The sequence below is a fragment of the Argiope bruennichi genome, chromosome 8 (assembly GCF_947563725.1).
Source record: "Argiope bruennichi chromosome 8, qqArgBrue1.1, whole genome shotgun sequence".
NCBI lineage: Eukaryota > Metazoa > Arthropoda > Arachnida > Araneae > Araneidae > Argiope > Argiope bruennichi.
In genome coordinates this window covers 103847557-103859986 of record NC_079158.1, presented here as the reverse complement: position 1 = coordinate 103859986, position 12430 = coordinate 103847557, and the positions used below count along the sequence as shown (strand labels likewise).

At 24.2% G+C, this 12430-nt stretch overlaps 1 protein-coding gene across 3 annotated transcripts in view; it reads left to right on the top strand.

Moving 5' to 3' along the window:
- Positions 1-12430, top strand: part of LOC129981726 (myelin transcription factor 1-like protein) — a 145308-nt gene that overhangs the window by 127845 nt on the left and 5033 nt on the right. For 2 of the 3 annotated variants that reach the window (XM_056092684.1, XM_056092682.1), the window contains 5 exons: positions 2810-2872; positions 6440-6529; positions 7008-7141; positions 9244-9389; positions 12000-12241. In XM_056092684.1, coding sequence (XP_055948659.1) covers positions 2810-2872; positions 6440-6529; positions 7008-7141; positions 9244-9389; positions 12000-12241 — 675 coding nt within the window. The remainder of the gene's footprint in view (positions 1-2809; positions 2873-6439; positions 6530-7007; positions 7142-9243; positions 9390-11999; positions 12242-12430) is intronic. The other variant, XM_056092683.1, reaches the window with a different exon arrangement.

Genomic DNA, 12430 nt, shown 5'->3' with positions numbered 1-12430 from the left:
ACTTATATCATAACTGTTTTCCTTCCCTAAATGGTTATAATTGTTTTGTATGATGACTGTGTAAAAAGTAGAGTGATCGTAGGATTCTTTTGGTGTTTTATCAATATTCACAACTTCTGCTGATTTTACGTACTCTCAACATTTAAGTTACTTTAGTTCATTCTGAATAATTAATGTGCTTAAAATATATAAGAGTTGTGAATTGTTAAGCTTGAATTTGCATTAATTGTTCTTTGTATTTTTTTGAATGTTGGAAGTGTATAAAAACTTTTGAAAGGAAGTTAGAAATTCTTGTCATGCATCTACTTCTATGAATAGAAACTTTGAAGTTTAAATACTTATTGCTTTATCGCATTCTATTATAATTGATTAGAAAATAAATAATCTTAATTTTTTTCCCCTTCATTTTATCTTAAAGTAATCAAAATTTTGAATTCATTATTTTTAAATTATTCATTATATTATGCTCTTTTCCATTATCCATTGTTAATAAATAATAAAGTATTTGAATAAAGTAAAAATTTGTAATGAATATTTCAACTTAAAATGAAAAAAAAAAAAAAAAAAATTCCCCACTTCCTGCATATATATTTACTTTAGTGTGCTTTTATGTTATGTTCTGTACTTTTATTTTGCACATTGCTGCTAATGATACATTTATTAAATAGATGGATTAGATGTAATTGTATTATATATATAAATTGATTTATAGAATAATATATTAAATCAGGTATTTTTAAAACAACAGATTCTCATCCTGCATTTGTGTGCAGGAAAGGGATCATGGGCATGAATTTTCATTTAAAAAAATACTAAACATTCTAAATTTAAGTACATAATAATTAAAAAGTAGTTATTAAAAATACATAATAACTAAATTTAAATACCTTATCTAAAATACGTATCTTGATTTCGAACATTTCATTAAAACTTTTTAATGAATAAAATTAATTTTAACTGATTCTTTATTCCTTTTTTCTGACAAAAAAAAAATCTCAAATAAGAAGCATTTAAAATAAATTTGCTGTATCTTAGAATTTGAGAATCATTCCTCTTATATGCAAAGTAATCTATAAAGCTCTAATTATTTGTTTAATTTTTATGATAGTTTTAATTTTTTTTTTAAATATATATCTTCTTTCTGTAACTTTCTAACTAAATATTGACTTTAAGATTAAACGTGCTATTTTAATGTTTATCTTCCATAAAGTAAAAAGTAGTACAATAATTTATAAAATTGATTTGTTGTACAAGAAAAAATAAACTATATAATATTTAAAAATGTCTAGAAATAAAAAAGAAATTGAACAAAATAGTTAAAAAAATTTTAATAGAAAAATAAATACTTTCCTCAATAAGATTAATTATATTTCAACTTGAAAAAAGCTCCATCATGTAAAATATGAAAAATACAGTGAAATTCCCCTAATAATTAATTAGAATTCTTCAGTAATTTGTATTTTTCTATGGTTCCTTGAATTTTCTTATTACCAGAATGTTAACAGATTTCAGTTTTGTGTATTTTAATTTTTTATTTTGATTCTGTCAGCATCAAATTATTGAAATGGCTTCTGGAGTTTTCAGAAGCCAATTATTTATTATTTTTAAAATGGATTCATTTTTGCCAGAAAGCATTTTATGGGTTATTCTAAATCAATTATTTAATGAGTTCTACAGCCAGAATCAACTTCCTTTCTTACTTACAGATAAATATTTCTAAGAAAGCAAGTACAAATTATTACATTTGTCTTATATGATCTTAAATATTTAATGTCCTTTTGTTGAAAAAAGAAACTGGTTGAATGAAATATGATTTTGTATTGATAGGTTGTTTATTTTATTAAATGTTAAAACTCAAAATTTGGGTTATTGATAAAAAAAAAAAAAAAAAAAAAAATATTTGTTTTCTTTGCTCTGAAACTTTTTAATAAATTTTAAATATATTTAAATGTAATAGAAAAAAACTTTGTTGTTTTTTATATTTATTTATTATTTTGTTATTAATAATCTGTGTATTGATTTAGAAATTTTTAAATTATTTTGTAAGCCTGTCGAACATGAAATTTATAATTATATAATCCAGGTACTACAAATTTAACTTCTCTTTGTAGATGTATGACAAGAAATGTTTGGTTCTATCAAATATACATTATCAAAGCAGTTTATGTTATGATATAGGGTCTCCAAAAAGTATCTTTGCACTTTAAAAAAATCATTAAAAAATAACAAAGATATGCATTCACATTTTTTTAATTCAATAAATGAAGTATCGAAGTTTTTTAATGAAATAAATTCTAAGTAGCATCAAATCTTTTAAATTTCATCTTTTCTATATTGCATTATTGTATGAAGTTATATAAATTATTACAATATTTGATTAATTTAAATCTATATTGCAAATATAGTTTAAATTTCTGATTATTTACCATCAAAATCAGGCTGACATATTTTGTATTAAATCACACCAATCAACAAGACTATTAATTTCATAAGAATTTGAAATTTCTTACCAACTTGATGCATTACATGCAGCAAATGTTATGTATATTAAAAGTTTTTAACATTTTTTGAAAAAATTTTGATACTTTCTTTACTGAATAAAAAAATAAAATATTGTAAGTGTATGTTTTTGTTTTTCATCCTTTAATAATTTTGAGAAGTGTTAAGATTCTTTTCTTTTGCTTGGAAATTATTAAATTTTTGCACAAATGCACAAAAAAATACTAAGAAAGGGGTAAAAATTAAGGTAAAGCTGCCTTTGTAATTGCTTGCAGTAATTACCTGCTAATAGCTACCATTCCCCACATAGCTGCCCAGTCCCTGGATGCGATGGTAGTGGACATATTACAAGAAAATTTCAATCTCATCGAAGGTATTTCTAATAAGAATTGGCTCATGTTGTTTCCCATCTTTCCATTTTTATCTTGCATCTTACTTTCAATTTTATTCTAATGTTTTGTTCGCATGCTTTGTGTTCCTTACATGATGATCCTTTAAATATTCCAGACATTTTTTACACTTATTTTTGTTTCATATTCTTTCATTATTATAAGTGTGTTTAGTTCTGGAATTAAGTTACACAATGAATATACCTCACATCTGTCACCTTTTTTTATTTTTTCATGTCTAAAAATTTTGGGGGAAAAAAATAATAATAATAATTTTTAAGCTTTCCAACCCCTTTTTTTCTTGTATAATGTCACGTACACATGTTAAAATATTTTTGGAATCACTTTTTATATGTCCTTTTATAAACAAATATTGCAATACGTAATTGTATCTTTTTATTTTATGAATAAACAGCTTTAAAAATTTATTAAATGGCATTATTCACTTAAGTTCCTGAAATCAGCTAAATTTATTGAACTTTTATCTATTTTTAAGGAAAAGATAATATTTTGAAATTGCTGCACAAACTCTTATGTTCAGGAAATCCAAATATTAAAAAATAATTATTAATGAATATTCAATATTGCAACAGCATAAATACTTTTCATAATTGATTCTCTGTCGTTAAATTTTTTTATGCAAATTATATACTGTAGAAAAATTAATCTATATCAAATGAATTTTAAAAAATGTAAAATTCTATTTATTAAAATATTATAATCCTAAAGCAAAACAAAAAAAAAGTTATATACAAAACACAATACAAATCATTTACTATTTTTAAATATTCATTTTATATTTAGACTATCAATTCCAATTTACTTTTAGTATCATAGCTTTGATATTTGAATCTCATCTCTCATGATTTTCATTTCTTAAGCATAAGCATATCAACCCAAGCTATTATTTGAAAGTTTAGCTTTATTTGATTCAAATTGCTTTCAGATAAGATGAAATTAAATCAAAAAGATGAAATTTTTCTCTGTTGTGGGTTAAATCAAATATTAGTTATCCCTTTGAACCTCTAGATGAGACAATTCTTATGCTAGATTTAAAAGGGGAAAAAAAGGTATTATTTAGGAATATAAATACTTGGAAGGAAATAGCAATGCTTCGTTTAAAATAAAAATGTCTTTTCTGTCGAAAATTTTTCTTTGACGAAATACCTTAATTTGAAATAGTGCTTTAATATCCTTCCTTTCTTTTTAAATTCTATTATTTATTCAAATATTGAATTAATAAGACAGTTATTACTTCATTACTGAGGCACAAACAAATTTTTTTCTTACATTCCTTCTCAGAATTTCAAGGCAGATATCAAACTTTCAATTGTTTCATTTCTTATTCATCTATTCAGTATGTTAATTTATAATAAATATTTGTTTCTAATTGAAGTTAGAATTTTTGCCATTTTAGCAGCAAAAATGCTCTAAACAAAATGCAATCACTTACAGTATACATTTGTTCCATTCCATTCATGTTTATTCAATGCATTATTGTAGTAATGCATTAATTCCTTTGCTAGTTTGGGTAAAATTTTCTTTTTTTACAATTTTGGTTGTTAATGAAACATATATTCCTTTTAATATGTTTCTAATTGTTTGTAAATACAAACAATATGACCTTCTTCACTTTCCATCAATTTATTCCCCTCCCTTTTTTTATAAACTTTTTTGCATGCTCTTTTTTATGTATAACAATGGGAATTATATTTTGCTTGCTTTAAATGTAGCTATCTGTGTCTTTGATGATTCATGGAATAATTAATCTCTCCCCTTTTGATGTTTCCTTGTAAAAAAATTGTTATATTTTCTTTTTCAAATTTATTTCACCTTCATGAAAAATTAAGATTTCAAAAAAGACCAATTTCAGCAATCCCTCTATTGTTGTTTAAAGTGTTTCTCATTTTTCATATCTATGTTTTATGTGTTACTGTGTGATTTTAAACATTCAATTATGTCTGCATGTCTTTTATTAATTATTTTTCTTTCCTTCTTCCCATTGATGTATTCTTAAATTTTAATTTTTATTGCATTACTATACAATAATGTTTATTATTTTAAAATGGTTTAATTAATAGGAATGCATTTAAATTGCAATTTCTTTGATTTTGGATTGATTTTTTTAATTATTGATTTAAATTAATTTAGGATAAAAGGTTTATTTTTAATCATTAGAAAAGCATTATACATATAATGCTGACATCTTTGACATCTTATTTTGTGTCTTTATAAGTGAGAAATAGCACTCTGGAAATTAGAGGAACAACTTAAGCATCATATTAGTTATTAAAAATAGGCGGGAAGATGAGAATATAAACAGTTATATAAGCAAAGATATCTAATTGTTTATTTATGACAGTATATAAAAATTATAGCATGAACCAATTTTCTTTAATCTATAAAAATGTGGGTTTACTGTCTTTTATTCTCCTTGGAATATATCAGTATTTAAAACTACTTAAAATTTAACCTATTTATTTTTTCAAATATGATATTTGTTCAATTTGCAAGTATATTTATTGTATGTAATGTTTCAGGGTCAAAATGCTATGTGAAACAGTTTTCAGTGCTTACGATGTTAGGATGACTTGTAGAGGAGAGGAAAAATGAAAAATTCTAAAATATTTTTTTAACAAAATTAATACAAATAATTTTTTAAGGGGATAAATATTTATATTTTCACAATAAAAAAAGAATTTTTAAAAAGGTTCTTTTATATTAGTCAAAATTCATGTTATAGCAGTAAATTTATGAAAAATCTGAAACGGTTTTAAAATTTAAATAAATTTTAACTTTTTATATTAAGATGTTCACTTCTAAATTATATGCAAACATTAAAAAAATTCATCATTTATAACCTGTTTTCACAATGTATTATTTTAGAAACTCATATGAAAGAGCAAAGCAGAAATAAGATAAAATTGAAATTTTCGTCTTAATCAAATAATTCACCACATAAAAGCCAAAATTATAAAACGATGCTACTTAATTATATAATTCAAAACTATATGACATTTCTATATTCAAAAATGGAGGAACGAATATTTTCCTTTTGAATTCTGATTTGGAATGAAAAATAAACATGTTTAAAATTGCCTAGTATTCAAAAACAAAACAAACTTCCAAACCTATATTATCGATCAAATTTATATTATCATAAATGTTGCTCGTTCTTATTAACATAACAAAAAATATTATTACATGAGAATTTTTAAGATTAGACAAAAATCGCATGGCAATAAAACCAGTATTATTTTAAAATCTTAATTTTTAGAATTTGGAAATGTTAATTCTCTCACAATATTTTTTAAAAATATGTTGTTGTTTTCCCCCAGAAATTTAGAAAACTTGAATAAAGAAATTTTTTAAAAAAATCACTTGGATGTATTCAATTAAAATATTCTTGGAATATATGGCATTTACAGATACATGCTTCTCCCCCCCCCCCTTAATTGTTAAACTGCTAGATATTTTTCTTATAATTTTTTTCCCCTCATATCTCCAAAGAAATTTACTTTTGTTTCAAAACAATTATATTTATATTTTAGTGCTTCAGGATGTCCTATAGCTAATAAAGGAAAAGTGAGATATGAAGTAATGGCATTTGATGGCCGACCTATAAAAATTGAACCTAATGCGTAAGTGACAATAAATCTATAGTTTTTCTTCTTACTTTATACTTATATAAAGTTAAGGTTCCTTTAGCTCTTCTCATTTTTTTACGCATCATCATCATGACTGGTTCATTTATTAGTCAGTATTTGGTTCTTGTACATTAATTGCAAGCGAGTGACAAATTTTGGCTTGATTTGATAAACATAGTCAATAGACTAATTTGATATTTTTGCTGGTTTTCTTTTTGGGCTTGATTTCTGTATGTATTTAATGCAAAAATAGTCAATATATTAATATTACATGTTTTGCTCTGTTTTGGGGATTTGATTACAATAAACATGACATGTTTGGCAATTTTTTTAATTAATTTTTGCCTTGTGGTTAAATACTGATGCAAAATAAATAAATAATCCAAAAATACTGATTATTTTTAAAGTGTTAATTATTTGAAAGGCAATATAAATTTTTCAAATATTAATATTTAGTATTTTTTTCCCCCAGCTCTTCATCATCTAATGATGGTAGTCCTGTGAACAATGGGAATTATGTTAGTTTTCCAACTGGATCAAAAGCTGCTAAGATTTTCCAACCTGTGAAAAGGCAAAGATTATCTACTGAGGAGCCAGAAAAAAATGGTAACTTTTCAATTAGCATGTTATCTGCTGTTAAGAATATGAATCGTAATCAGATGTCAGTGTCCTGTGTGTATTGATGTTGTGTGTGTGTGTGTGTATATATATATATATATATATATATATATATATATATATATATATATATATATATATATATATAAAGGTCTTTAGACGTTAATAAATAACGCAAAAGTAGATATTGAAAAAAAAATTGAGGGATGAATGGTTCATTCATTTTTATCTTAGATTTAAATTATAGATTAAAACAAATGTAGACATTGAAAATAAAAATAATAATATTTAATTGATTTATTATTGTTGTTAGGGTGCTAATGAAATATTCTAGAATCAATAATATAATTTGCTTTTTCTAGTTTAAAGCTGTGGCATTTGTAATTGAACTATAATTTTTATCATGTTAAAAAAATAGTTAGCTCTTTGGAATCAATAACATATTTAATTTATGCACAAATTAATCTGCTCTGTAAGTAATTTAATAATTTATATAATGCCTTATAGCAGCTTCTGGTATTGTTTTTATAAAATACTGAGGATATTAGATAATCTTGAGAAATTAACGAATTTAGAATTAATCTATATCACCCTTGAAGTAGAGATTTCAAATCCAATAATGCTAGGAAGTTAAGTTAGATTAAATGTTGAACATTAAATGAAGTTAGATAATATTCAACTCGAGACACCTCTTGTTCATTACAGGGGAAAAGATAGGTATTGAAAAATCAAAGTATTTTAGGAAAAATTAGAAAGTTTAAATCTTCCATTATGGTGGATGAATATGTGATGCCTGCATAATAGTTGAAGTGGCTTTCCACATTTAAAGTAATCCTGTTACAACTGAAAGATTGCAAAACACTCCTATATTTGCAGTTCAGTAAAAGAAAGAAAAGAAACATTTTTGCATCTTAAAAGGCAGCTAGGTTCACATGTGTATAATTTCAAGTTTCTATATTATGACAAAGAGAGAAAATGAAATAAACGAAAATTAGACTTAATAAATGAAAAAAATGTCAAATCATTTATTGGTGGAAAAAAAATGTCATGGAAAAAGTTTATGTTTTTCATTTGAGAATGTGAATTTTGATTTTGTATTATTTATTTTCCATAATTCAAAAAAAAAAATGATAAACAATTTTGTATCTTTAACTTAAGTTTCCATTATTAATTTTTTTTTATCAATTTAAAATCAAATAATATTTCTGTTCTCTATTGAGTTAAAATTTAAAAAAAAAAATGTTTTATTTTAAAAAATAAGGAAATGCAATATCATTTATTTACTCATAATAATTCAAAGAGGTTGGAATTTGAATGAAATGCTTTAAGTAAGATACATATTGTATTATTGAGTTTTTCTGATTTTCTAAGTTTTGAATTACTAGTCATTAGCTAAAGATTCAATTTAAAAAATTCTTTTCTCCTTGTTTTAACTAGTTTGAAGTTTTTATTTTTGAATATCAAAATGTGAAAGTGAAATTGCATAAATTGATCAATTTTATTTTAGTTTAATGGGTTTTTTTATTTTAAATGATATCATCTAAATGGTTTTTAAATTTTGGATTAAATTTTTTTCCAAGTCTGTTAAATATTTTTTTAAAAAATCTTGCTCGCTTCCACAAATATAGTACAATATATTAATGAAGCTTCGGACAATAACATGCCATATCTGAGTTGAGGAACTAGATTGGTTTCAACATATCAACTTAATAATTGTTTATACTGAATTAATGAAATGCTACCCAAATATAAATATATAGCTACTGTTAAGTAAAAATCCAGTGTTCTAGTTAAGTAAGAATTTTACCAATTCATTTTTATTATATTTAAAAACTAAAATAGTAATGGTTTAAAGCTAAGATATTGGATTGTTCTTAAATACCATCTCTTACTCTTGTAAGTAATAAATAAATTTAAGGTTTCAAATTTATGTGATCCTTTCCCAGTAACTCATTTTATAATTTTTAGGTATCCTAAACATATAGAATGTTTATTTGAATGAAAAAAAAAATTATTGCTTATATTATTGGATTTATTAAAGGTCAAAAAGATAGAAAAATCAATTTATAGAATGTAAAATTTGTTTTTAGGAGATGTAGATAACGATGAAGAGATCCGTGGCTTGGAAGAAGAGATCTTGGAGCTCCAAGAGTACAATGCTAAAGTTGAATCAGAAATGATAAAATTGAGGACTGATATTTCTCAAATGGAACAGTTAGTCCGCATAACTGAAAGAGTAAGTTATTCTCTTTTTAGATTAAGATTTCTTTCATTTTAAGATATTCTATTTCATTTTTGTAGCTTATCTCCCCCTCTCCAAAATAAATAACAATCACAAGGGAAATATTTATTAATTGGTATGAATCTCAAATTTAATTCAGCTGTTAAATATAACTTTTTTAATGCTAAACAAAAATAAGCACTACTTTAGCTTTCCACATATTCATATAAATAACTTTAAGTAGATATTCATTTCAATAATTCATTTCATGAAGCTTAAAATCCTATTCATATTTTCAATTGTTTATCACTTTTTTTTTTCCAAAAGAAGTGTTTAATTCTCTAAAATAACTTTTAATGTTAATTTTTCAGAAGCAAAAACATTTATTTATGATCTATTCCTTTGATTTTCTCTATTTTTTCTAAATGAGAATAGTTCTTTCCAAACTTTAAATCTGACTATTTATCACTGAAATTAGTAAACATATTTCTATTTTAGATCTTAGTCTGTAATTCAGCATCAGTATTCTTCAATAATGTCAGAGCCATTTTCTTCCTAAATAAGACTTCTATTCATTATTAAAATAATAAATAAAAAAATATTCAAGTTGGTGGTGATGTCACTAATTACATATACCTTTGTATTCCAAATTTTTTTTATATATCACGTGAATAGTTTCAGATTAGATTTTATTTATGATTGCCTTTAAAAGATATTTAATAAGTATCTATTCCTGTTTACATATATATCTATGGCACAAATTGTATTTCAGTTTCCCTCCTCCTTGAATTTTTTTGCTTTTTTTTTTTCTCAGCAGTTAGTAATTTTAAACTTAAAACATTGTTTGTAGGATTCTAAACAGTTCCATTTGAATTGGAAATTAATTTTCCATTTATTTACTGATTCATTTACAATCTAATAACATGAAAATTATGTATGTTTATTTTATCAGATTTCATTCCTAATAATATTTAATAAATATATAATATTTTTATTAAAAGTTATGCATACTGAGTGAAATTCTTTTGTAATTTTAAACATCCACATAATCATCATCCATCAACCAACCTAAATAAATAGCACTTATTAGAGTATGTATCAATATCCTTGGAAATTGTTTACCATTTCTTTAATAGAATACTATGTAAGTATTTTTCTTCCTACACATTGAGAAACAATTTTGAATATTGAAACATTTTAAATAAATTACTTAATTTTGTGGCATAAATTATACAATATATATAAAAATATTTTGGTTAGTTATTTTCATAGGGAGCCCCTTCCTCCCACTTTTTAGTGGCATTTTTTTTTATCTTACATTTTTATTGAAGCTGCTTATTTTATTTATTTATTTTATGATTGAAAATAGTCTAAGAAACATTTTGGCAAATAAAGGCACAACATTCCAAAATTGGTTATCAGTCTAATTATTAAAGAGTTGATATTTAACCCATGCTTTTTTTTAAATATGTAACATATACCTATTTTTTCACAATTATTACTATGCTATATTGGAAATATTCACTGACTATTAAATTAAATTAAACTCACTAAATTCTGTTATTTAGTGAGACATTACTCGTTATATTATTACTAAACTCATTTCCTCTCACACTTGCATTAATTAACTCTCTTGCACACTCTCTAATAAAGGTATTAGCCCCACCCCACCCTGCTTAAAATCATGAACCATGGATAAGGCCACCAATGCCTTACGTGACATTGGCAAACAATAGTTATGACATATTAATCTTTATTGTGAATCTAGCATTTTTGCTGAATCTTTCAAGTGATCCTTGGTATTTCATCTTTGGCATATAACTGATAATATCTAAAAATTGAATTTGTGTTGTAGATGTGTTTTTCCCACTTCATCAAAACCAAAATTTGACACAGAACTAAACTACAATTGTTGTCACAAAATTATGTACCAAATTTCATGTATTTAAGTTATTACACTTTTGAGTTATCGCATTTACATGCTTATGGAAGCACTTACTGACAGACAGTCAATCCCCTTGGCGGGTTTTGTTCAAAATTTAATGGGTATCTGTACTTTAGAACTTAAATCTGTATAATAGATTTCATCCATTTAGTTCTCTTCATTTTGTAGTTATTGTGTTGACTTATATTCGGACATAGAGGCTTCCTCTGAATGGATTTTGTTCAAAATTTGTTAGAAATCTGCAAATTTGATGTAAAGACTAGAACCAAAATTTCATTCATCTGTCTCAAATAGTTTTTGATTTATTTTTTCGCCAAAAAATGCATTTTTTAAACTCCTGGTGGTCTAAAACATGTAGATTCATGAAAATCTCTAGTCTGAATTTTTTGACAGTAACAATAATTTTTTGATTACTTCATATATAAAAAAGTAATATAAAGGTATTTGTTGATCTTTTAATGAAAAGAATTCCTCAAAATTATTATTCTTGTTTGCATTAACCCAGTTAAAAATTCAACAAAATTTAATTCCTGTTGCTTTTCTTAATATTCTAGTAATGATTATTTGTAACATATGAGTTTGGAAAATGCATCAAGTATATCATTTTTATATTAGTTATATGCTGCTGAATTGGTATTTTTATAATAATCATAATATTTTTTTTAATATTTATATTGTAGGACAATCAGTCTCTGATGCAGAAGAATCATAATTTAACTGAACATTATGAAACTGTGCGAAATAATTTCATATCTTTGATGGATCATGTGAAGCTTCCGAATTTTGATGAAAGAATTACTCGAGAAAACTTTGATGCCTGTTTGAAACAAATAGAAGCACTTTGTGAGGAAAGTTTCCATGTAGAAAACAGAGCTGCTTTGACTGTTATCAAACAAGCTTTACGAGATTTCAACTTTCCTACGTAAGTGTTGTTTTGAATATTGAATTATGTATTCTTAAAGAACATTAAATTTTATTTTATAATATTTATTTGAAGAAAAAATGATAGGTCCATATTATTTTTATTGTATTAAAGTTGCAAATTCTAGGGAATCTTTCTGAGATGCATTACAAACCATACTAATTTTCAAAGTTTTCTGCTATTAATTCT